This window comes from Acanthisitta chloris, unplaced genomic scaffold, assembly GCF_000695815.1.
Source record: "Acanthisitta chloris isolate BGI_N310 unplaced genomic scaffold, ASM69581v1 scaffold13343, whole genome shotgun sequence".
Taxonomy (NCBI): Eukaryota; Metazoa; Chordata; class Aves; order Passeriformes; family Acanthisittidae; genus Acanthisitta; species Acanthisitta chloris.
In genome coordinates this window covers 7,858-34,401 of record NW_008666642.1, presented here as the reverse complement: position 1 = coordinate 34,401, position 26,544 = coordinate 7,858, and the positions used below count along the sequence as shown (strand labels likewise).

Sequence of the window (26,544 nt, the reverse complement as noted above, 5' to 3'; positions counted from 1 at the left end):
TATCCTACATTCTCACATCTGTAGTATGTTTTAGACATTTGGATTTGGCTAATGGAATCACAAGGAATGCATTTTTTAAGACATTTGTTCTCCCTTTTTCTCCGTCACTATCAGGGGGGTATGTCTGTGTTGCTGGGGTCTCAGTGTTCTCAGTTGCTAATTGCTCACTAAGAAAGAGTTTGGGGTTAGGGTCATGATACATGACTTTCTTCATATTTTAACTGTGCAAGTGTTGATTTGTGTCATCACCTACGCTTACATTTCCAAAACCAATGATATTATACAAGTTCGGAGCTTATAGGTGGATCAGTGGAGAACTTTCCTGAATTAGATAATATAATATTAATCTACTTGCAGTTGTTTTTCTTTAAAACAGAGTGATATCCAATATTTCTTTTTATGCTTTGTTCTTAAATGAAATTCACTGGCAAAATTCCTATGGGTTTCCACAAGAGTGGTTCACTGAATTGAAGCATTTTAATGAAAAACTGAAGCTATCAGAGCAGTGTGAATTGGACAGGTATCTCAGATTATTTAAGTTGCAATCTTCTGAGTCAGGGGTTGTCTTTGAACTGTGTTTACACAATGCTTAGCACAGTGGTATCCAAGAATAACACTTATTTATATGATGATGCAGTACTAATAAGTGTAATAATTCCTAGTGAGGAAAAAAACACTTCTGAAAACTGGAAATGTTCAGGTGAAGACAAACACCTTCACGTGTTGATAGAGCAGTTTAGGACAAACTGTTCAGTTTGGATCGATTCTGACTGTGCTATTTGTGCTGAGAACACTGACCAGGCAGGAGTTATGCCCTTCTAGCTAGCATGTTTTCCCTGCAGACTCACTGCCCAAAGTGGAGAAGCCCGAGACAAGAGCGTCTGTAGTCTCGCTTGCAGACGGGGAGATACATTCATGTTAGTTTGGAGGTCCACTATTTAGTAGGGTCAGTGAACATGTGCTCCTATTGGGTGTGTGCAACCACCAGGCACCGCACTATGGTGCAATCTTGCATCAGGCTGAGTTAGCATGGCCTGGCACTAAACAGATCTCTGTGCTGTACTATTGTACAGCGTGTTTGTGATGCAGGGCTGAAGTGTTATCTTTTGTGGCCAAGCTTGACAGCAAAAGAGACCTGTCCCTAATCCCTGGGAAGGTCCAATAAAGGTAAAAAGTACTTCAAATATGCCACAGTAGCAGCTATCTGAATAGGATAAGAATACGCAGAGTAATAGATGGTGTCAGTGCCACAGGGCTGGTTTGAAACCTGGTGCAAAATCTGGGAAGCCAGTGGGCTTGCACTAGCCTCAAAGCCTTTGATGATGGAACTAAAATGATTGCATCCTGTGAGTGTAATCATGCAAGTCATGCCAAGTTGTTGGGATGAGCCTTGGGTACAAACTTAAGTTTGAGTTGTAAGGAATTGTGTACAAGCCTGACAATAGGTTTTGCAGGTTTCTGGGTATGCCAGAACAGCAAGATTGTGCTCCAAACTTAGGAATGAAATGATATGTTCACCAGTGTTTATTTTGTTATGATGGTGTAATAAAGCAGGCCATAATCATGGTAAAGAATATTTTTAATAATTATAAACTTGAATAGATACAAATGTAGTTCCATTGCACTTGTTTTGTCTCATTAGACAGGCTGCATTAAAAATAATTTGAGTTTTACTTTGGAGTACAAAGCAGAAAGATTTCAAAAACCTAGGAAATGAGACTTGTGTGTAAGACTGAATAAACACAGTCTCTCAAAGATCAGGATTTTGTAGAAGATTGGGATACTAAAATCTAGCTTTTTCAGAACCATCTCTGCAATCCAAAGGTTTTCACTTACTGCACTGATGCCTCAATTTCCTTGTCTGTAGTGTACTGATCACTCTTGTGGCAGATTATTTGGGCATCTTCAGCAGGTGCAGAGACTCTACAAGCAGGGTATGTGCAGCTTGAAAGTGCAAAGCACTTATTACTTAATAATGCACCCAAAAGTTTAGCTGGAATTTAGTGAACTACGAAGCTAAACATTAGGACACTTACGACCTGAGTAAGACACCAAAAGAGACTCTGCTGGCTATGCAGGAGTGAGCTAGGCAGTGAGGGTCTGGCCTTCACAGTTCTCCCTTTGCAGCTGTGTTACCACTTTTTCCCATGCTGGTGGTATTTATGATTGGATGATCCTTCCTGACCTCCGTCAGACCAACCAGCTTGAATGGCCATCTTGGTTTTTCTCTCTTTGTTTTCTTTTTTTCTATTGGACTTTAGACTTGTCCACATTGGGAATGACCTTGAATCCTTGAGCTACAGACCATTCCTCTCAAGCAGAAGGGGTGTCATTCTCTTCAGTTATAGCAAAACTTAGTGATTGTGACCCAAGGTACTGCTAGCTTATGCATGTCCGTTTTGGAACATGAGTTAAAATTTACATCTTGCTTTTGAGCATAGGAGCTGAACTTTGATTTCATTTCTTCCTTGTATCTTTGGTTGGGTTTGGATCATAGGATCAATAGCAGACTAAGAAAGATATAAAAGCCACAGTTAAAAAGTAATGTGCTTCTGGTCGTTGCACAATAGAGCAAATATTTAAGCAGAGATGTGACTAGAAACCTTAGAAGTTTGATACTCAGCTGTCAAAACCTATATGGTTCAAATATAACCTGGTGATCTCATGTTCTCCATATGCTAATTTGCTTTGTGCCATGAAAATCTGTGTTCAGGAGTGGGTACTGATTGAATAACTCTTGCTAAATTATCTAGGAGTTAACAGTTCTGTGATATGGAAGTGTCATTTATTACAAGACTTTAACTGATGCGAAATTGTTGTCTTTAAAGTCTATTATCCTTTTAACAAACATGAGAGAGACCTGCCAAGAGTACCTTGTTTTTGCTGGCCGAAAGAACTACAAGTCAGTAATGCTTTCTGCCCATAGTTTCCTGTGTTGTAGCTGTCCCATATGGTCTGGATGTTTGTAAATGAAATGAAACATCAAAAAGTCAAAATACAGTGTTACCTTAGGTGCTGTGTAAGTGTTAAACAGAAGAATTTTATGTGGAAGGAAAAAAGCATTATTATAGCCCCGTTGCAACTTAATGCTGATTGAGGGGGAAAAAAATGGATTTTGGCTGAGCATGTTGTCCTTTTTTGGCTTTCTACTGCTGTCACCTCTCTGCTAGGTATAGGATAGATATAGGAAATTAATTCTAAAGTAGAGAAGCTGTTCCCTTGGTCCAGCTCTGGCAAAAGGTATAACAGAGCATGGAAGGTGTCTTGGTTAATAATCAGTAATGTCAAAGGAGTCAGTGGCGATGTTTTGAATTCAGCAATTGGCTGTGGTGCATCTGAGGGAGAAACTTAAATATAGGTTTGTAACACGTTGCACACCAGCTGCTGGGTTTGCAGTGGGGTAGGAGAATGTGGACTTCACTCTGGTGCAGGTGCTGTTCAGCAAGTGCACCATCAAGCTTCAGGCTTGCTTTTGGTAGTTACAGAGGGATGACATTAATCTTTGTCCCATGTCCTTCTGTCACTGCATTTTGTTCTTATTGAATAATGTAAATTTACCAGTTTGTAAGCTCTCTAGTTTAATTGGCTTGACCTGAGAATTGTCCAGAATGTTTTAATTTCTGACTTTAGTATCAGTCTAGGGGCTGGACGACTTATTTCTGGGCATGCAATAGGACATGTGGGAAACAACTCTACAAATGATTTACATTAAATATTAGCCTTCTAATAAAAACAATTTAACTTTTTACTGAATTTAGGATACAAGATACTTAAGTTCTAATTCCTTAAGTTAAACTCACCTAAAATTCTAATTCACCACAAGGTGACGTATTATTATTTTACACTTTAAAGACTGCAGTAGGTGTAACTGGCAAAGCATCCCACAATCTGAAATCAGGGATGCAACATTCCCTGAAATTGAACAGTAAGAATTCAGATCAAGTATTCATGTCCAAATGTCTTTTCCTTTTAACTCTGTTTTTAATCATTCATCTTTTCTGAAAATCATCATAGACCTTCAGACTAATGAGCTTCTAAACTTGTGATCCCTGCTGTTTAAACTTTGATGTTAAATTGCAGTCTTTCACATTAGATTCTTTCCAAGGTGTTCGAAGGCAAATTATATATTACATTTAGTTAATTGAACACCAAAGACACTTGCCAGCTCTCAGTAATAAATGCAGCATTAATTTTGTTACTTTCCCAAGCCTACAAGCGTTTAACAAAAACTGTGCATGATAATTCTTGATAATGCTTCTTATAGAGTGGTATTTGCTCCTTGCAAGCCGATCTCATCAGTTGCCTTCCTTGTTCTTCGTGTGCTGGAAGGCAGAGGATCTGCTGACGCAGTCAGTGTACCACAGCAGGACACTCTTGTCCTTCAGTGATTGTATTTCTGATGTCAAGGAGTATGATTTCTCTTGATTTTTAGAAAATGAGATCTAGCACAGATAACAGTCCAAGAAGCAGATGCTGTGTCCTGATGTTCTAGTGTCTGCATGAGACACAACAATCTGTACCAGGAACTATACATTCTATCAGTTAATTTTCATTTTTTTCAATGGAAAATACAAATTTATACTAGAATAATGTTAGCATGGTTTTAGTGGGATCAACTCTGACACTTTGCTGTTATTGAGCTAAGTGGCAGTAACGTTCTTGATAGTGTAGAACACTGAAGGTTTTAGGTTACTAAGAAAAGTATGCTAAATATATGCAAATAATTTATAAAGTCACAAAAACATTAAACAGTGCAAACTGTCAGTGGCAAATTATATTATTTAATGATCTAGAAGTTGTTTGGTTTGTTGGAAATAGCATGAAATAGAGAATCCATCCTACAGTTCTGCTGTGACCTTGACCAAAGTCACTTAAGTTCTTTGTGTCTATTCCAAGCAGAGAATTATGTTTAGTGCTATTTTTTGGTGTGATGTCCTTATTGTGAATAACAAAACCGTTTGAACTTACCGAGCAAAAAGTTCTATTGTTAAAAATAATTGTTCAGGTAGAGATGCTATACTCATTCTGAGGAACAAAGTGAGAGGTGTAAAAATAGAGAAAAATGTTGTTAATTCTGTGTGCTTACATTTTTCTTTCTCGTGCTTTGGGGAAAGATATTCAGAAAACTTAGGCCATTCCCTGCAGAAGTCTGTGTGGCTGTACCACAGCTCCACAACTACTTCTCCAGTTGTGAATCCAGAACCTAAAGAAGAAATTGACTGAAGCTGTATGGTATGGCAAAGCAAGACTGTAGATCTCATGTATTTTCCAGAGATTTTTAGTCCATATATTTGGAAGTCTTTCTCCTCTTCCCCTTCTGAGGGACTCATGACTAAATTTCTGGAACTCAAAAGATGCAATCTAGAGAAAAGCAAGTTTTATTTTAAAGATGAAAGATAATTTTGCTTTTAGTCACATCATTTCTTGAGTTCTATAAAAGGTAGCACTCAAATGTAGCTGAACTCTTACAGGAAAACTTTTTAGTATATATATAAAAAACATACACTTGTTTATAAATTTTTACAACGAATGTTTTGTAGCTGCAGAGGTACAACTTTGCATAAAGTGGTCTGAGCTCTACTAGAATGGCACACACATCTTCAGTTCAGTGCCTAGTTTTACTCTTTCTCTCCCAAATCAAACATTTTCTGCTGAGATCTCAGGCCTGTTTACTCCTTAATGTCATGGACTTTTGCTAATGGAATAAGGTGTCTTTGTCTGTAAGCTGGTTTTCATTGCTCATTTGAAACGAGGGGAAAGAAACTCAAACTAAATGGTCTCTTTTTGGTGTCTTTCATGATGCTTTCAAATCACAATTGCAGATCCTTTTTATGAAGCAGAACAGCTGAAACAATTAAGACACCAGAAAAGTTGTGATTTTTTTTCCGTTGGACTGAATTTCTGTTGTATACATAAAGTCTTGCTGAAGGCCAGTTCCACTAAACAAGTGAAAGGAACAGGATTAATAGCTCCCTAAGGGCAGCATCCTTCTTGCTAGAACTTGACCTGCTTTACATTTCCCTGTGTTTGTCCCATCAGTGAACTCATTTCTAGGGCCAAGAGCGCTCTAAGTTAGATTTCAAGTTTATTTAACATTTCATCTTCGTGCTTGTACTCTCTGTTGCAGTGTAATACTAATAGTGTTGACAACCTTTATGAACCATTCCACAGTCTGAAAAAGGAGTAATTAGTAACGGTTAAAATTAAGTCTAGTTTTCATAGCAAAGTGGTACTATTACAGACAGCATACCCAAATTCAAATGTTCCTATCCTGTACATGCTTAGTTAAGCACAACCCCTGATTATGTGCTTGCCTGTCTAAATCATGACCCAAGAACTCAGTTTAAGTATGAAAGTCACATAGATACCTCTCACATCTACTGTATGTTTTGCATGAAGTTGCGCATAAACAATAGACATTAGATAATTTCTGGTTTATTAAAGGATTTTTCCAGCATGTTCAGATATATGACATAGAGACTGCAAGACTCATACTTCAAGTGTAGATAGTGCAAAAGGTAAGTTCAGTTGCCACTCTATCCAGACTTGCCCCCTCCTTTACAAAACAGAGTGACAATATGTACTGGCTTTCTTACTGAATGCATCTGCTCAAGTTCCTTCAGAGCACAGAATTTGATTCTTTATTCAGTGCATCACTGAAATCAATAGAAATGCCGTCAGAATGTCATGAATGAAGGCCAAGATATTAGGCAACCAAATGGTTTTGGTAAACAGTTTATCAGTAGAAAGTATTCTCTCATGTTCATGGTCTTTAGAGAAAATACTACAAGAAAAGTTTATTTTTTTATGGGAAATGTTTGTCATTGAATGAGGATGATCCCTACAAAAGTGATTCTCTCCTGAAATCAAATTACAAACAAAAGGAGCAAAAATATCATAAGCAAAAAAACAGATTTTAATCTTTGTAATGATAAAATAGGAAAGAAAGTACAAGGGTCAGACATTATATAAACTTACTACCAGTATTACAGAATTTCATGGCAACATGCCAGGACCTAAAGCAGAGTAAAAAACCCCATAATTGCATCCAGCATATTTAACATAATATGGTGAAAGTCTCCTAAGTATTTTCTTTATGGGTGCATTTATCTGAGCAATACACCTGTCTTAAAATCTGGCACTGCAAAATTCTGTACAAGCAAATGAGCATGATACTCCTTTATTATCATCACCAGAGTTAAGTACTACATACAGTTATATTACATTTTTGATAGCCTGTCTAAAACTATGGTATTGTCTCAACTTGCATTTGCCTTGAGAACCTTGTGGCAGATGTTGATCTCTGTACACACTCACTCTACTGTAAGACATAGGGCAACAGAGAGTCACAAAAATATCTTCTATGCAGATAAACTGTCTCAGTCCCTTGTAAATGAACATCTCTAGATTAATCACAAAAATTCACCCCAAAGGATTTTCCTAGCCTTAATTGGTTTTATGAAATGAACAGAATTTTAAAGGGGAGACCCCTTTTATTTTCTAAATATTGACAACCTCATACTGAAGTTTCATACATAAAAAAATAAGTGGAAAATACTTATGTTACAAGTGCTTTCCTTGTTTGATTTGCTATGTAGCAATATATAGTTACATTTTTGTACTTTATGTTTCCTAACATTAAATGTCCTAACTGTCCCCAGTACTTCATTAATGAACGGTTAGCTAGATCTGGTACAACTTTCAGATGACTCTCAGTTGTACACAGACTTTGGGTTTGGAATGGTCTTCGTAAGTGTTCTGTAAAGTCTGTCTAGTTTCAAGCAATGTGACATACAGGAGCTAAACTCAATACAGTCTTTCCTTTTCATAAAGGAAATTAAAATACATTCAAGAAATAAGTGCACTTTAGCTGACTTAAGTGTATGGCTCCAGCAGTGGTCATGATACACGGTGAGTCTAGTCCCAAACCTGAGTCAGTCAGTAAAGTCTTTTGCACTGACTGCAGGCTTTTGCTCTCACTCAAATTTAGTAAACTCTGTCTAGATTTTTCAAACAGTTTACTTATGAGATGCTGTGGTATATAAACCAGTTTTATTCTCAAGTTTATCCAGAACATATATTTTTTGAACCTGTTATTTTGATTTTCTTATTTCTAAAGGAAAGGAAATTTGGGCTTTTTTTAATTTTTTACCTTTTTTTGTCATCTTTTTTGAATGTCCATTACATTGCCTATCACAAGTATCTTGGTAAAATTGTTGATATCCTCATGAAATTTGGACCGAGAGAAAAAAAGCAGGCTTTATGAACATGAGCTTGTACTTCATTCCTTTTTATAGAAGGCAATACATCAGCTTCTGCTGTATAAAACCAAGGTATTAAAAAATAGTAATTTCCATTGTAATAAATTGAATTAGTTTCATAAGAGAAAAGTCCCTTCAGAGTGCTCAAAAAGTCTTCTTGGAGAATTCAGGGTAATCTCTGCTGTATAGTATCCCTTCTTCCTTATTTGTCCCCCTCTTTTCCCACTCACAGGAGAAAAGAAAGACTAACTTTTACCTAGTTCTGCCATTTTATGTCAGAAAAAAACTGTGGGCTTCATTTACAGTGCGTAATGATTAATTCTGTGTCTGATTTCTAAAGCTTCTATTTCTGATTTTTTTCTTCAGGAAATTACTTCAGATTCTTTATATATCAGTTGATTCTGATGATCTCAATTAAAAACAAAAACCAAAACAAAAAAAAAAGGGAAAAAATATGAACCAAACCTTTCCTCCATCTGAGGGGGCTTATGTAGAAAATAGTAACATGGTATCTCCAGAGGAAATGCAAAATGCAAGATAGGGGAAAACTTAAGAAGAGAGTTTGTTGCTACTGAATATAACAAATGATTCACAGTAGAGCTCATTAAGAAACTCTTTGATTTTGAACGATTCATATTTCTGTCATAACACAGCTTTAACCAATGCTGTTGCAGACTTTGAAAAATTGAAGCAAATGTTAAAAATAAGAGTAATTCTTACTGTATTGACAAATTTCAAAGATCAGACTGTTTAAAAATTACAGTTGCAGAAAGGAAATAGACATGGACCTATATATCTTTTAAAATCAGATTGAATAGTGCAGTGCTGAAAGACAGAAGTTTTTCCTCGTTTGTTTATGTCACTTCAATTTACTTCTTTTATGTTCATATATTTTAATACTCTTTTAGCTGTGTATTTATAGCAGCTTCTTTTACAGAACCATATTTGATAAAGATGATCTAGAAGACTACAGAAAGGGCAGCTCTTAAAAATTTCGTATTTTATTCCTCATAGTCAATGTGTTTGCAGTCTGAGTCCTGTCTTCTGACTGCTTGTTGAATTTTGATTTGAAAGCAGAGTTAATGTTTACTCAAATGTGGTTTGTTAGGGATTTTAATGGACACATTCCCTTTTATAGTTCCTGCCCTAGAACTTTTAGACCATCATGCTCTCTCCATTTTGAGTTCAATTTAAAGTTCAAATAGCTTTAAAAATATATTCTGAGATACTTTCACAAGCTGTATCCTAACAGAACAGTGAGATTAGAACGTTGATGTGAATCAGCTTTTTGCTTGAGAAGAGCCTTAAAGCTAGTTTGCTACCTATGGTCCATGCTGTCATCATTAAGCTGTTAATAGCGAAAGGGCATCAACAACTCTTTTTCTTGTGCCTTGTGGAATGCCCAGTCGATTGTCTGTTCTCTAAGAATTTTTCCATGTTGCTTTGTATGTGGATACTGAGACATTTAACAGGCTATTCTGCTGCTTCAGGACATGCCGCTATTTTTGGCAAAATTTAGAATTGTGGTCTTACGCAAGTTTTGGATGTCTAATTTAAGAGATTTATTTTTAAACACGTGTCATTATAGAGGACTTTGAGTTCATTGGTTTTTAGTTGGAGATTTGAGCATGAAGGCTAATCAAACTGTGAAGTATGGAGCTGAAAATACAGAAGGTTAAGATCGCCAAAATAAGCTGTAGCAAAGATCTTACCTTCATTCAGAGTCTGTCAGAGAGCTATGAAAAATTAAAACATGGTATTTCATTTCCAAAAAAAATGAGATATAAAATGATATTACAATAAAGTATTTTGCACTATGAGCACTATGAGCCTGGACCAGAGTTGCGTTTTGCATTGAAAAACTTGCTAGTGTGTTTTTGGGAAGACTAAGAAGTCGTATATGATCATGGAATTGTGAAGCACATTGTAGCACCTGCATCAAAGTTCATGAATATTGCTTGTTCCAGCCTGTACTGTTTTGGTGCTGATTGTTACTCCTGATACAGCACCTAACGAACAACCATTAGAACCTCAGTTTGCCTCTGAGTTCCAGCCATATGAAGCATGCTTTGTTTGTCTGCAGACTCTAGACATGTATATAGGGAAAGGCTAGAGAGTTAAGTTTTTTAAATCTGAAGGCAACCCTGTGAAACATGACAACTCTTTCTGTTAGTGAAAGAATATTATCAGATGTAAACAAATTTATCTATTGCTGAGATCGATCTGTCTGAAAGATGGTCTGAATATAATAAAATTAAATACTTATAGAAAATTGTGCACAAAGAATAATTAATGTAAGTTTTTTAAATTGGAAGAATGAGTCATGTAACCTTCATGACAACTGCTACTCTTACTCTCAGCGGTCTTCTTTGAGTCACAAAGGTACTCCTACTGACCTTAATTTCTCTTCTACTTCTCTTGTGCACATTTTATTAAAATAAGCCATGTTTAGGCACAGTGACCCTGATTGTTTTTCAAAACAGTCAGATTATATGTTTAAAAAACTCTGCTGCAGGAAAAGCTCATTCAGGTCTCTAGAATATAAGGGTTTGTTTAGGACTCTTTGTACAGCTTTCCAAGATATTTAGCACTATTTATTACTCTACTGAGTCCCAACAAGCATGTTGGAAGTAAATATGTATGTTACAGTTAAGATTAAATTTCCAAACATTTTATTATTATGCTTCTAAATGCTGAAGAGTAGAAGCATAAATTTTTACATTTTTAAGGTTTCATTAGTTTAGCAATTTTATTAGGCTGCTTTATTGGCATCTGAAATGTGAGATTAAGACCAAGGCAAATTAAAAATTCTGGAATGGGTAATCATGACAACAGTATATGGAAACATTTTGAATGATCATCTGTGGAAACTAACCAAAAAAAACCCAGATCAAAACAAAACCAAACAAAAAAACACCAAACCGAAATCAACCAACCAACCCCAACAACCCCCCCCAAGAAAATCCACAAGCAAAACCCACAAAAAACCACAAACAAAACCAAGAAGCCCAACACACGCATACACAAACCCCCCAAAACCAACAATAAATCAAACAAAACTGCAACAACAACAACAAAATAAATCACGAACCCACCAACTAAACAAACACAAAAAAACCCCACACAACAAAAATCACCCTAGAAATCATGGTCCCGCTTATGTCAATTTTACTTCCGTTGAGCCACTGCAGAAACAAAATAGCTTGAAAATGCTGAAAAGAACACAGTGGGAGTAAGAACATGCCTATATTGTGGGATAAGTACTAAAGTTGGGCTTTGGGGGGTGGTGGGTGTATTTCTTAATTGAGGCAAGAAAAAATTCTCCTTAAGAAACTATCTGAAAACTTTCATAAGGCACATTAGTGTTTTCATATAGCCTAAGACCTTCTGAAGCAGTAGTTATCCCTTTAGTTACAGGTTTACTTTTTTGTATATTAATACTGAGCACTCCTGTCTTTGCTCCTATTCTTTTTAGTGAATTGCTGTCTGTCACAAATTTAAAGCTTTCCCAGTTTCCAAATACTTGTAGAATTGATTCAATGGATTCTTATTAACAGTCTTACAGTATTATTGAATGCCGGTCAAAAAAAAAGAATTAGAAATCAGGTACTTTTAAGGAGCAGCGGCAACTTTGAGTTTGTAGCTGAATGGCTTCTTGGAAAGATGGACAATCTTTCCATCTACTTGGCTGCAGACAGGTATATCAATTTAGCAGAACACAGCTCTTCACAGCATCAGGAAGACAGTGCAAGATGTCTACCAGTGGAGGACAAATATAAGTTTGGTACCCTTTGAAAAAATGCTATATAGTTCTGATTTCTCTACTGGCAGGTTATCCGTTGCCCAAGCATTCACACATGAGTATCTGGCAGAGCTAGGAATTTTAATAATTTTATGTCTTCAACTTTATGTTTAAACTGCAATTTGAATTAAAGACTAATGATAACATTTCTTAAAACATGCCATCTCACTGGTTTTATGTTGATTTCTCTGTTTCCTCTGTTTTGTTTTCTTTTAGATTATTTCTTGCCGTCCTTTTTAGCTAACATACTAACTTGTGCTAATTATGTAATGATACTTCACATTTCTCAGTTGGTTTCATTAGTTTGCTGTAAATAGCCTACAAATACTCTTAACAGTAAAATCATGAACATTTTGATCCTGTAGAAGCAATGCAGACAGCTTACTCTCATGTCATTGCTTTTGGTTGGGTTAAGAGCTGCTACTGTTGTGAGTCTGTCTGTTTGAAATCTAGACATTTGTTGTGGTGTTTTGTACTTACATGAAGCAGTTTTTATGGCAAGAATATTTTTTCATTTTCATATTTCATAAATATTTGGGGGGCATCAACAGATGTGTTGGAAAAAAGACAAGGAGTGACATGCACTTTTCAAGCTTACCTTCTCACCCTAAACCTGTCAAGGTAGGCAAAATTTCTTCCATTGACTTCATCGTATTAGTGAGTCCCACTGCTCCTTCCAAGTGCCCTTGTGGTTTTCTTTTTTTCCTTTCTTTTAAGCAGGAGGAAGTGAGAAGGAATAAAAAGACCTGTCTGTTACCATCACTGTATTAACAGATAAAAAGCTGCCAATACTTACCATCTAACTAAGACTAAAAAGGCAACTAATAACAGAATGGACTGATACTGTGAGGAAGCTCTAATAGCTGGTTAGATCAATCAGTGCCTCAGTGGAGTCTTAACAAGTTTCGAATTTAATGGGCTGAGCCTGTTTCCAGCTGTTATTAGTCTAAAAGTTTATCAGATTTGAGAAGACTAAACTTAGCCTGGGTTGCCATTGTACTACAGGACAGGAATTTCTTCATGTTTATGCTGAAAGCAGGCTATTTTCTTCCCTACAAGAAGGGTCACCTTTCCAAGCAATTTTAGTTGTTTCCTTGACTTGTTCAAGAAAGCAAAACCAAAGATGGCAAAGTTGTCAGAGCCTGTCCATGTCACTGAAATGAAGCTGTTAAGTGTGAATTAATGTGCCAGTGGTCAGGCTTAATAGTGTACTTGATTTCTTCTTATTCATCACTTTTTAAGATGAATGTGTCGTAGATGTCAAGATGTCAGTATTTGATAACTGTGTGCAGCTTAAATGAAACATCTTCAAATATGAACATAATTCTGAAGGGAGGCAGTGCTGAAAATCATTATACCAACAGTGAAACCAGAAGAAAAGGACTGTTGTTTGATAAAGTATCTGAAATATTTTTCTGTCAACTAAAGCCACTGCAGTATTGTCATCAGATGAATATATTCATGTGTTTCTGAGATGCGTTACAAAACTCCCACTCAGTTTGGTTTGAGAAGGAATTGAGCTGTGCTATTTTTGCACAAATACAGTAATTCAGCTATTTTTGGTTTAAATGGAGTAGTGTCAGGACTTATATATGCTGGCTGGTAAGAACTGGGTAGTGGTGTTTCATAGGATGATGATTGCCTGGTGAGTAGCGTGTTCCAGCAGCATCACCTGCCTGCTTGCGTATTCCTTATTAGAAAAGGAGTGTTATAAATAATTCTTATGCCTTGGTGACTTCAGCCTAGGATTTTTCTACTTAGGGGGAATCCATATCTTTTCTGAATGGCCCTTTGTTCTGCTGCCATGTGAGGCTGGGTGTAATCATGAAAATCAACTTGTTTGTAGCTGCAGTTTTAACAGTTAAATGCTATCTTCAAGTGACTCACTGTCTTTCTAGTCCAAATTTTTATTGACCAAGAATAGCAGGCTTTAAATATTAAAATCAATATATTTGTAGTGATTCTAATTCTAAAAATCCGTATCTTTATAAAAATAAAAATTAATGACAGAGAAGCTTGTGTTTTGGAATTTGGTTGGTAATGACAGGATTTTGTTTTGTGTGGAACTTGTTGCTGAAAGAAAATCTTTTTTTCTTTTTCCTTACTTTCTGAGCTTTTGGGTTTCCAAGCTGTTCTTGATACAGTGTTTTCCTGTCAGATTTCAAAACTCTCAGATACAGAGTAAATGGATCGTTTAGGAAATCTACAGCTGAGTTCTGGAATGTGTTAAATCCAAGCTGTCTTTCACAGTCCAGCTGAAATGAGGAGATGTTTATAGTGGCTTATGACAACTGACAGTGACCAAGACAGCTCTGCTCCAGCTGTTCTTGTGGATGGCTTTTCTCCTCACTGTAATGTCCATTGCAATTGGCTCTACTGGGGATAGTCTCAGTAGTGAAGTGAAAGATACAGTAGTAGAAATTAATTTTCTCAGGTGTTCTGGTGGCTTTAGTGCTACACATTAGATCTGCACTTATGAGGAAATACGGGAAAGTTTAATTTCTTTTGTGTCCATTTTATTATTCCCTGCATAAATGGAGAAGTTCAGTCTTTAATGCTGGGATAACTTTGAAAGCAAGTCAAAAAGACAATGGGTTGGTTTCTGTCCCCCTCCTCAAAACAAAACAATTTAAATACCTCCACTGTTAATTTTCAGCCATAACCATGACTATACAAATAAGATGCTACAAATACTACTTTTTAAATTGTTTTTCCTATTTAGACATAGATGTAATAATTTTCTACCTGATTGTAGACACAGGATAGCAGAAGACTCTTCTGCCTTTGCTTGTTCAGGCTTGAATCTCAAGTGATGGTGGTGCCTAATGAAAAGCACTTGGAAGTGTATGCTGGCACGATTGTAATCTTACGAAAATCAGAAGGGTGTAGACATGCAATAGAATTGCTAACCAGAGATTTAAAAATCATGAGTGAGTGTGCAAATACTACAAAACAAAGGCAAACCATCTTCCTATAAATCTAGCAAAGAAATTATGGGATTATCAGGAGAGTGACATCCATTGAGATTGTCTTTATTTTACATTCAGATTTTTAACTCGAGAACTCACCCCTTCAACTTTCTCTCTACAGTTGCAAGAGAAAAAGTTTTTTGGTTTTGTAGAAAGATTAAATTAGGCAAAGTACATAATTTGCATGCTTTGCTGTGCTTGAGCAGTTGAGGCAATAGAGAGGGAACAAAATATCCTTTGTTTCTTAGACATAGTAAAGTCATTTGTAAGTATTAATGCTGATTTTTAAATTAAATGTGCAATGTTTGATTGCCGAACTATAATCGTAAAACCACAACCAGGTGAAATATTCAGAGTAGGAAATCCAGTAGACCTGAGCTAAAAAGATTAAAACATTTGAATAGGTCCTTGAAGTGTGCTACCAAATATGGATACAGATAGCTTTAATGAATAGTTCATCTAGAGGGAACCTTAATTGTCTCCATGTCCCTAATGAAACTTGAAAAACTGATCTACTTTTAAAAATTTAACCGTGTGTCACCTTTGTTAAAGAATCTGTGTATAGGCTGGATTGTGTGTTTTCTGGCATTGGTAAAGAAGGATAAGTGGATAAAGATTCCTTTATTTTTTCCCTCTATTGTTAAAGGCATGAGACATGTGGGCATTCTTTATGTGAAACTGGTCTTTATTTTAGGAATTTAGTGAGTTGTCTTTGAATGTTCTGGTTTTGGTCATATTAAGATTTCTAAAATTAGCACCATGTAGGGCTGAAATTTTGTAAGGATGTAGCTATTTCGACAAAATGTAGAAAAAATTAAGGCCATTGCATTGCATTCTCATCTTCATAGGAAAACTGGGTTTTATTATCTGAAGTATCGAAATGGCCAGGTTCAAAATCCAAAGAGTGGCATTAAAGAAATTTATTGTGAATATTTATGTGAGCATTTATTAGTATTTAACTGAGTTGCTAGCCTGAGAATGTGTTGTGGTTTTAGTGCCCTTCTGTGAAGCTCATCCAGACCCTATGGGTCATATGACCTACATGATACTCTGTAGGGACTAGCATGATAGATATATAGACTTCGTTCCTGGGTGGGATGACTGTTTTTCCATCCCTGCATCTATATATTTCACAGCTGTTGTTTGCCAAGTTTGTTAAGTGGAGACTAAAATCCGTAACATTCAGGGCAGACTGGAAAAATAGCAATGTCAGATTGCTTTTTGTTGCACAGAGCTGTATGGTTAAGAGTTAAATTAAGTTTGTTGTAATTTTTTTCTCTTTTTTATTACTTGTGTTGCTGTTGTGGTTATCATTATTTGTGTCACTGTCATCCTTAGGAGCTTTAGATATGGGTTTTTACTGCATTGTTCTAGGTTTTGTTCTAGGTGGAACAAAAAGAAACTTCAAAGCTTGTATAAAATGTGAGACTACACTGACACCAGGAGATTGAAAATGTGGAACACACTTTTTTGGAGTGATTGCTGTGGAGTTTTTACATTACTGTAATGATCGGGACATAGGTGGGACTTTTAAGATGGTGTTTTGCAGATATTTATAGTGACTATCTTACAAGTGAGGGAATAGGTAATTTCCCAAGTGTGCCCATGTGCTCACTCAGCGTTCTTGCTCTGTCATGACACTGCTGTCCAGTAAGGAAGAAAACAGAACCAGTCATTTCAGTTGTGGAAAGTGCATTGTTTGTGGATTTGTGAACTAATGCGTTAATGGCCCTCTGCGACCTCTGTGACCCACTGTGAGACTTGGCTTTAGGGACTGGCTAAAATAATACCCTTGGGAAATCTAACAGCATATACTTAACCTGAGGCTTCACAGCAGCTGCAGGGGTGATTGCAACCTTGAGTCTGCAGTGTCTGCCACATACAGTGTCTGTGGCAGAGCTGGACTGTCCAGGGAGCAAAATTCCACCTATGTTAAGCTATTAGGCATTTTTTCCCCCACAGAGTGAGTGGTGACAACAGGTTTTTAGACTTAAAATGTGCCCTTATAACTTCAGAGTCTTTTAGGTATATATGTCACTTGAAGATAAGATTATTAATCTGAATCTTTGAAGGTAGAAACTAATATATTCCACTAGGATACTGAAACTAAAACAAACAGCAAATAATGAAATTCCACTTAATAGCTGACTTAATGCAAAAAGGAGGTTTATCTATAGTTAGGGTAAAGGTCTATTGATGATGAGAAATACAATTTATCTATTTATCTTGAACATATGGTAGGAGAGGGGAGGCCGTAGGTTAAGTCAGAATTTACGTGATAGCTCATGACTAGATTTTGGATCTAAGACTTGCATTCAGGCCAAGGAGGTGAAGATGTGCTCTGCTGTCTGCTTGTGCACGCAACCTTTTCTGACTTTCATATTTGTCTCAGACTGAAGCAGCTATAGTAGAGTGGTATTAGGCTACTACAGAGTGTGAGCAGGACTTGTACCCACAATGAAGAGATTCTATTTTTTTTATAAAAGATTTCTGCAATGTTAATGATAATAATGAAATTATAAACCATCCTGAGTAACAGTACTAGTGGTGCTATTTTTATACTGCTGGTGTAATTGTATTTGAGTTTTATTTAATTCTATATAGATGCTTTTTAAAAGGAAATAGAATACAAGAATGGTTGTATGACCAGTTAATGCAATTTTTTTCACAGCACAAAAATTTGACAAATATTTTAATGATAAAGAAATTGTTTTCTTCCTCTTTTCAGATACCATGATCAACAGGATGTTACTAGCAACTTCCTTGGGGCAATGTGGTTAATTTCAATAACTTTTCTATCTATTGGATATGGGGATATGGTACCTAATACATACTGTGGAAAAGGAGTCTGTTTACTTACTGGAATTATGGTGAGTGAATTTATTAATTGGATACAAGATCATATTTGCTGCAATTAATCCCAAAACTTTTGTTAATCCTAAAGAATTTTTTATTTGCTGAGTTGTAGAATATTAATACTTATTCACACCATTCCCATGGTCTTCATTCCTGGTAATGGAATGGAGTTTTCTTCTTTAGATAAAATTTAGCAGCTGTGTAATGAAATACAGAGAAACAAATTACACCATGACAGAATTCATAGCTTCAGAAATCTCACTCGAGTCTTTTAAATGTTAAGGAATCATATAATCTTGATCATCTTTGGACATGTGTAATTGGACCAGTGCTAATCATGAATATTCATTTGTTTCTTAAAATTAAGTTACTTACAAACAAAGAAACATGATGGTGGCTAGTCTCCTAAAGCATTTTGCTTGAGCATAGTTTTATAGTCTCTTTCTTACAAGCTGAATAACACACTATCCATAGCAATCTATTGCTTTAAGTGGATTTATCTTGTGCAGTTTGCACAGGAGGTGGTTTTGTGACCACTGATACCATGCAGTAATTGTTAGGCCATGCATATTCAATATATATTTATTACCTGTATTTCATGTCTGCTTTTAATTTTTCTGTATTGCACCATTTGTTCAAAGTTAGCCAGGGAGTAAGGCAAGGTATTAAAATGTCTGGGAAATTTATGCATATCTATGGTAAATTAGAAGTAAACAAGCTCCAGACTCTGTTGGTTTTATTTATAACAACTTATGTGTCAATGTCCCTGTGAATGAGAAAGGCAGAATGATTATCATATATATAGGTATATAATACTAAGATACGTACTTGCTTCTGAATTTTTTGCATTGATTATCACTAATGTAATTCCAATGTCTACCTGTGTTAAAACAGCTATATTGGGATTGTGGCCGAAAGCAAATAGCATCAGTTCAAGTCTTTGACCTATTGAGAAAGACTTCCAGTAAATTTTGCTAGTGGGAGAAAAAACATATTTCCTTAAATACAGAGTTTGTAGTGCACTTGGAAGGTAAAGGCTGAAATCAGAGGAATGACTCAGAAGGCTTTTGTACAGGCTGTTGGCTGAGCTCAAATCTGCCATCTTCTGGGGTATTTGTCTTTGCTTCTCTTTCTGTGTTGGATTTTGATGCCAGAGAGGATAAAATGTGGTCATAAACGCATTAGGAAAAGATAAGGAGAAGCAGTGTATATTGCTGTGGGGATGTGCAGAATGGGGACAGAACCCTGTTATAAAGTCTTCCTTCTTCCGTAGCACTGTTAATTAAGAAGCAAATGCTTGAAGGATGTAGGTATCAGATCATTTTGTTCACTCAAATTGCTCAACATTTTACAGCATTTCGGTATGAAGGAAATATTACTGTACATAAATCTAGGGCCTTCGAAGCCCTGCAGAAATGCAATTAGGATAGTACTATTATACTAATTACTATGGCTTTCACACTGCTGTTGCATTTCTGCTAGTGCAAATGATAGGAGCAGTCGAACCATTATTTTAAATAGCTGTGTCAGCTTATTTTATTACGGTGAAAACAAAGTAAAAATAGAATCAGAAAAATGTAGTACAGCTTATTGTAAATGTTATATGTCTGTGAATGAAGCACACGAAAGCTGAAATAATAAACTGAATTTGTTGTTTTACTTACTATAGCACCATTTGAATTCAGATATATGACGATGTGTGGCAGTGCTTTCATGAAATACTGAAGTACTGAGAAATGTATACCATTTTCACACATGGCATATATTTCATAAGTGCAGCAAGATTCTATTGAAAATGAAACCTGTAAAATGCATGAATGATACTCACCATGTCTTTGATTGCGGTTTTTCTATGATTATAAATTCTGCCACTGCTTTGGAAGCAGAATGGCTCCAATCAGAATCTCATGGTAATGAGTTTGGGCTAAATACTTCCAGACACAGAAAACATTCTTAACAAAAAAATGAGCCAGGTAAAACAGTACTGAAAGCCTCACCCCTAACTACATTAATGTCATCTTTGAGAATAAAATTATGGAGCACTGGGAAAAAGTCAGATGATGAAATTACTCTGGGTTTTTTTGATGTGTTTGTTTTTGTAAAGGATCTGAGAGATATGAAGTATGAAGCAGTAAACACAATAATGAGCTCCCTTCCAGCCTAACCTGCAATACCAAAAAGCTTATAGTTCTTGAATATCGTTCTTTAAAACCAGGTACTTTTCTGGGACTTGGACAGTAACTAATTTATGTTTGTTGTGGAAAATATAAGATCCTGACAGAACAGACCTAGTGATTTTTATTTCTATAAGAGTGGTTGGTGGTCAAATTAAAAGATATGTCAGGATAATTTTTTGAATGAATGTAGCAAAATGAAACCCAATATGTGATTTTAAGAGGGGAAATGCAATTCCATAGCATCTGAAGTAGCAAATACATTGTTGGATTAGTGTGATCAATACCAAATACCACAGAGCATTTGCTTTTGGATAATGTCCTCATTAAAAAGGGTGGAAGGGAGAATAGAAATACCTGTGAATACAAAAGTAGTTATACAGACCACTGAAGAGATAATAGTGGCTTTGCAGAACTGGTGGCCCATAGAGGGCTCCTTTGGTGCCTTGACTCTAAGGGAGAAAGGGCGCCCTGAATGTCTTCTGACTTCTGTCTCAGGGATTGTTTTCTGTGCAATGGAAATAGTGCTCAGGCTGAATCCTGCTTTGTTTTCCCGACTGGAAAGTGGGCTTTATGCAGTCTGCTGGTGGCACCAAGTAGTGCTCGCTATTGAAACTGTAACTACTGCTATTCTGAGGCACTGGTTCAAGTGGCATCTGTTAAATTCTACAAATACACACTGCTGGAAAATAAGAAAATCTTTGTTTTTATTCAGATTATGCCAAAAGCAAAAATACCTTGAGAATCATTGAGAGTAACACAGCAAAGAAGTCTGATGAATGTATTAGAATTTTTTTTCAAAAGAAAACCTGTGAACAAAGAAGGCATACAATGAAAAAATATGCAGTCACATCGAACAACTTTTTGATCTTGCAAAGCACTTAAATATGAGAAACTTTCCTGAACATACTGATACAGCTTAATGCAAGGGTGGGTTAATGCAGAGACACTTTACAGACAAGCGAGTGAAACTGAACTGGATACATCAACTCAATTACCAATCAGTGTTTTCCAATGAGATTCACTAGGCAGCAGTGGTACACTATAGGCCAGGTGGACTATAAATCGGATAACACAAGTATCCTCTGTCCTCTGTATACATGAGGTAGGTCTACAAGAGTATGATGGATGGATAGATACATGAGTGCTGTCACTGTTACCAGAACAGGATAGAGGGGAAATGGGGAGACCTATGGCATCTTCACCATGCCATGCAGCTTGTCAGAGTTTTGTCTGCCTACTGAAGGCACCATGCCTGGTTGTCAGTGCACACCTCAGCAGATCTCTCAGATCCTTGTCAGCAGGTTGAGCTCAGCTACAGGTGGAGCACTTTGCTCGTGCAGTTGCTAAGCTGAATTTCTTATATAGGCAAGACTTCCACCTTCTTAATGGCATTTTAGAGTTACAACCTTGAAGTGGTCTGCAAAACTTTCCTTGTCTTATCAGGAGTATGATAAATTTTGCAAAATTTTAAAGAAGGTAAGTTGAAATTGGTAAGGAGGGGGCTAGTTTGAGAAGATACAGGAAGATGCATAATTGTGGACTCTGAGATGGATAAAATTTACAGACTTTTGTAAGTTTTTGTGGTTTATGCCTAAAAAAAAATGACAGTCCATTCTTCGAACTCCAGATACAAAGATCTGTTACAAGGTTTAAGAAGGACTTTTTTCCTTTTGCATCCAGCATTATGGTGAGCTGGGGCATTTATTCTATGATACAAAGCTAAGGATGCAGAGTATTCTTGCAGAGCCACCCACCAACAGTTAGAATCAGACATGCAGCACTAGTAGGTCGAAGCTATGTTACTACAAATAAAATGGATGAGTTGCAGTTGTCCTGCCACAGGATGCACAAGTTGGTTGCATCTAGCTTGGTTAAGATTTCTTTATATGAAATAGCTGTTATTTCAGAGCGTCTGCCTTGCTAATGCTGAAATTATAGTTTAATTGCTTCTGTTATTGAAATGAACTTTAAAGAGATTGTTAGGCCTATGAAAGACCCAAATAAATAAGGAAGGTTCCTTAAATTTATATGATAGACGTAGAAAAGATTAGAGTTCTTTCTTATAAAATTTGTAAGTGGCATCTTTTAGCTACAGAATTTGACCACCACTCATGTAGTTGAAGACATCTTGCTAGAGTAGTCGCAATACAATCAGTGTGTACAGTCTGGCTTTAGGAATACTAGTATTTATCAGTTCTAAATTTTGAATCCACAAATTAATCAGGTCTGATTTTAAAGCTTCTTATGCTGCAGGTTTTAATCCCCTGTGGATGTCTGCATTTAGTTCTAAACATTCATAGTTTCACTCCTGTAATTCATGAAAAGAGTGACAAGGATGAGATGTTTCTGCTATGAGAATAGGGCACTCTTCATCTAAGGTTAAACTGTGGTGTTTGTGCATGTAGTTTTATTGCAGACTCAGCCTGGTCTTACCCACAAATACAGAGAGCTATCTAAAAGAGGAACATGGCACCTAGAGTAGCACAGCTTTTAACCATATGATTTCTGTTGATAGCAAAATCTGAACTGTAATATCTTTGAAATTTAATAATTACTAGATCATAAAGAAGGGAGACGAGGAGGGAAGTATATTCTAACTGTGTAGTTAACATTGTCTGTGTATTTCTGGGTTGAGTCCTGAGAAAGAAAAAGAAAGGAAACATCAGATTTGAGCAGTCAAATGTGAAAATTATTTTACAGAACTTTCTATGGATAATGTACAAAAAGGTCATAAATTTTTTGCATAATAATGCCTAAAACATTGTACAATTTATGAAAACTTTTGTTTAAATTGTTTAATTCTGTAATTTGTTACAGAAACGTAATTGTTTATAAAATACAGAAATGTGTTTTGAATTGTACTAAAACAGCTGAAAAGGAACTCAGTTCTAGTCAGAGTGGTGAATAGTTTTGTGGATGAGAGGAATTTCAAAAGTCTAGAACATTGCTCGGTTTTCGGTTTCTTTGAAGTACAGAAAATCTGTAAAGGTTTTCATAAAAATTGATAGCATCTCAGGTCCATATGTCAGATATATGTTAGAATATAATTCAGTTGGTTCCAATAATTCAGTAATAAGTGACATCAGGATTCAGAACAGATTGTTTATTCCTACTAACATAGTACAATTTAAGTGGACAGCATGTTGAGCAGAAATGTAATCTAGAGAAGGCAGTCATTAATGCTTGAATTCTTAGGGATGAAGCTATTGAAAGTTGGGCTGCTCAGAAATTCTTCGGCTCCTCTGCTATTGTTGTTCTAGCACAACAGATTGCAAAAATAGAAACTTTTGTAAGGAACAAACTTAATTTGGGATTATTTTATGTCTGTGTTGTGTTGGAATGAAATTTTTAACTGAAGTAAAGAAGAATAAATTATTAAAATCAAGTTGAGAATCTCTAAAAAGTGATCTCTGAAGTGGTGATGGTTAGAACAGTAATCTGAAATGTGTGAGAACAGAAGATGCTCTACCTCCATTTGAGCAAACAAAATCTGGAAGGTTTGGCCCTGTTTTAGAACTAGAAAATATTAATGGAAAAAACCTTCCCAGGACATCTTTAGTTTGTACCAGGTGTTTCTGAAGTGTCAGAGGGTAGGGGAACTGTTTCCCACTTAGGTCTAGTTATGAATGCATTTCAGCAAGTTTAAGGGCAGTTAGGTCCTGGCTGGAATAAGCAGCTGTTGTCCCATGATATCTTTGTTTATGTAGATGTGACTGGAGCTGATGGCTGTTACAGCAAAACTTCTGCTTTATTTTGAAAAAATGTAATTTCATCCGCAATAACTTGAGATTTAATACAGAAATTTTCATATTCTTTTACACATATTCTCATGAAACTCTTGTGTTCACAACACAGGTGTTGAACAAGAACATCACCAGTAGCCACCACCCTGAATTATTAAATTAATGTTTTCTGTCAGCCCTGTGGTCAGTTGAGCCTGCTTATTTAGTGAAATCGGACTTCACCTCCTTGCTTGGCAAAATGGTTTTTTGCACATTGGTGTAAACTGCCTTGATCACCAGGGTTTTTTTAGCTGTTATGACCACTGAAGGTTTATCAGAAGCCCAGCCATCAGGGCACATTCAGTTTTTGGACTTCTCTTGAGTTACAGTACTGTGATTTATAGGCTCCCCTGTAGAAGAGATATTGTCTTCATGTTATCAATCATCATGTTCTGTGCTGTCCCAGATGCCTTTCCTAGTACCCAGCTTGCATTACTCAAGAAAAGAAGTTTACTTCACCCCTACTTACAACTACCCTTTACTGTATGAGAGAGTAATCAATTTCACACTTACACATAACATTTAATGACCTTAATAATTTTTATTTTTGCAACATTGTTAGAAACCTTTTGGAATAATTAGAAGTAAAGTAATCTTCTTGTCTACTTTCATATAGATCAGAAGTTTAAATGGTGCAGTAAAATTCTAGATGTGGTGCAGACAAACTCCACTGAAGACAATAGTAGCCAGACAAATACTGACTATATGAAAGTGTAAATAATGCAAAACTATTTTAGGTCACCTTTTTGGCTAAGAGATGGCATAGTTGTTGTCCTATTACCCATCTTATTTTGTTTCAGTTCTGCAAGGTTACACATCTCTCCCAGTAAACAATGACAAATGCAAAACCACATTTATACAACACCATTTCCCTAGCTTCTGTCTGTCTTGTGGATGGATTCCTCCCTCAACTCTTGCATTGCTTGTTTTGGAGAGGTGGTTTTTTCACTTCAAGCAATATTTTTTTTCAATTATTTTTCCCTTCCCCTGGTGGTCCCATGTGTCCACCTTTTAGTGAGCCAAACGAACAAAATACCTGTTTAAATTCTTACAGGATTTTCATTTTATGCAGAGCAGCAGGAGGAATGTTGTGCCTTTTCTGGTGCAGAGCTAAATTTCCCACCAGAACCATATGTCTGCAAAGCGGACCTTCTCTCTCCCTCAGTGGATCCCAAGGGAAGTGAGCAAGAAATGTGGCAACTGCCTCCTTTCAGCTACAGGCAAGTATAGCAGGACATTTTTGTGACACCTACGCAACTCAAGACTGCACTTCACTTCTAGTCCAGTAAACCAGAGCTGCCAGAAGACTTTCAGCTGAGACCAATGAACAGTGTTGCTTCCTTTCTCACCAATACCACCTCCCAGGCTTGTGTATAACCTTCAGGCGGTTGCCGAAATCGCTCAGTTCATTGTTGTCTTGTAAAGGTATTTTGGAACCTTATTAAAGAAAGAACCAAGTGAAAATGCCAAAGGTATTTACTTTGAGGAGTACAGGCTTTCTCTACTGACCAGATGCTGCTTTTGGTGCTAACTGAAGATGGCCAGTTCTAAACTTTATTTGCCTTAGGTAACCTTGTAGTTGAAGAACTGAAAGCACCTCTCTTTGGTTATCTCTAAAACCGAGCCTTTACCAGAATGTTAGATGTGAATGCAAGGTTTCACTTGAAGTCTGAACCCTGAAGTTTTGCAATCACTGTGTATTGCATCAGTGTGAATCCTCAGTCAGAATTTGTGAGTGACAGTAAAGGCATTGTCTTGATGTAGACTTCATAGGCTCACCCTCATCAGGTACTTTGGGAAATAGCAGCTTTTTCCCATCCAGCTTCCATAGCTGTGTCTGCTGTGGTTTAGCATAATGTAAAATTCTCTGTAGTAACTTTGGGTTACTCTGCTTTGGTGTGGTGGTTCTGCTGATAGCAGCAGAAAGCTCGGAGTGGGCTGCATCAGTGAAGTGGACAGATGGCTGTTATTAGGCTGCTAAATGCATCTAAGCTGGTATAGTTTACAGTAAGTATATTGATATATAATTTTGTCAGACCACAGCAGGATCTGAAGGAGAAAAAAGACAAAGTCAGGTCTAGTATGATATGTACAGTCTAATTGGATAATACAGACCTACCATCTTTATTTATTGTTATTTATATTCCTGTAGCATTTCAGGACTCTTACTGATCCTGTTGATACCAGAACTGTATAAAGACAGTAGAAATACATTGTCCAAATTCCTGAACAGTTTGCCATGCCCATAGAGAAAATAGAATAGGGAACAAGGAGGCATTATGTAGGATCAGAAAAAGTGATCTTGGCATACCAGAATCTGATATACATTCACTAGTTTTGCTAGGCTTTGTAGTAAGTAATATCTTACAAAAGAAGGGGAGGAATTTGAAAAAAAACTTATATAATAGATTTTATGTTTCTAGGGAGCTTTTCCTAAGTAAATAGATGATGCTAAGGATTTTGTCTGAATGAGCTTATTAGAGCACAAATCCATGAGGAGTCATAAAAATATTGCAACTGAGGGCATATATTCTGTATGTGATGCCATAGAGAAGAGAATAGGTGAACAGAGTAGAGTAGCATAGTAAAAATGACAGGCAGAGAAAATAACCATTGCAACAATCTCTGGTGTGTCTGAGAGATAATTTGCTTTCTCATAAGCCGATGAAAGAAGGTTTACAGTAATTAAGAACTACC

General features: G+C 36.4%; 1 protein-coding gene across 1 annotated transcript in view; it reads left to right on the top strand.

The window, feature by feature from the left end:
• Positions 1-26,544, top strand: part of LOC103799865 (small conductance calcium-activated potassium channel protein 2) — a 41,272-nt gene that overhangs the window by 7,526 nt on the left and 7,202 nt on the right. Inside the window, exon 2 of the mRNA XM_009072217.1 lies at positions 17,761-17,902. Within this exon, the coding sequence (XP_009070465.1) occupies positions 17,761-17,902 (142 nt within the window). The remainder of the gene's footprint in view (positions 1-17,760; positions 17,903-26,544) is intronic.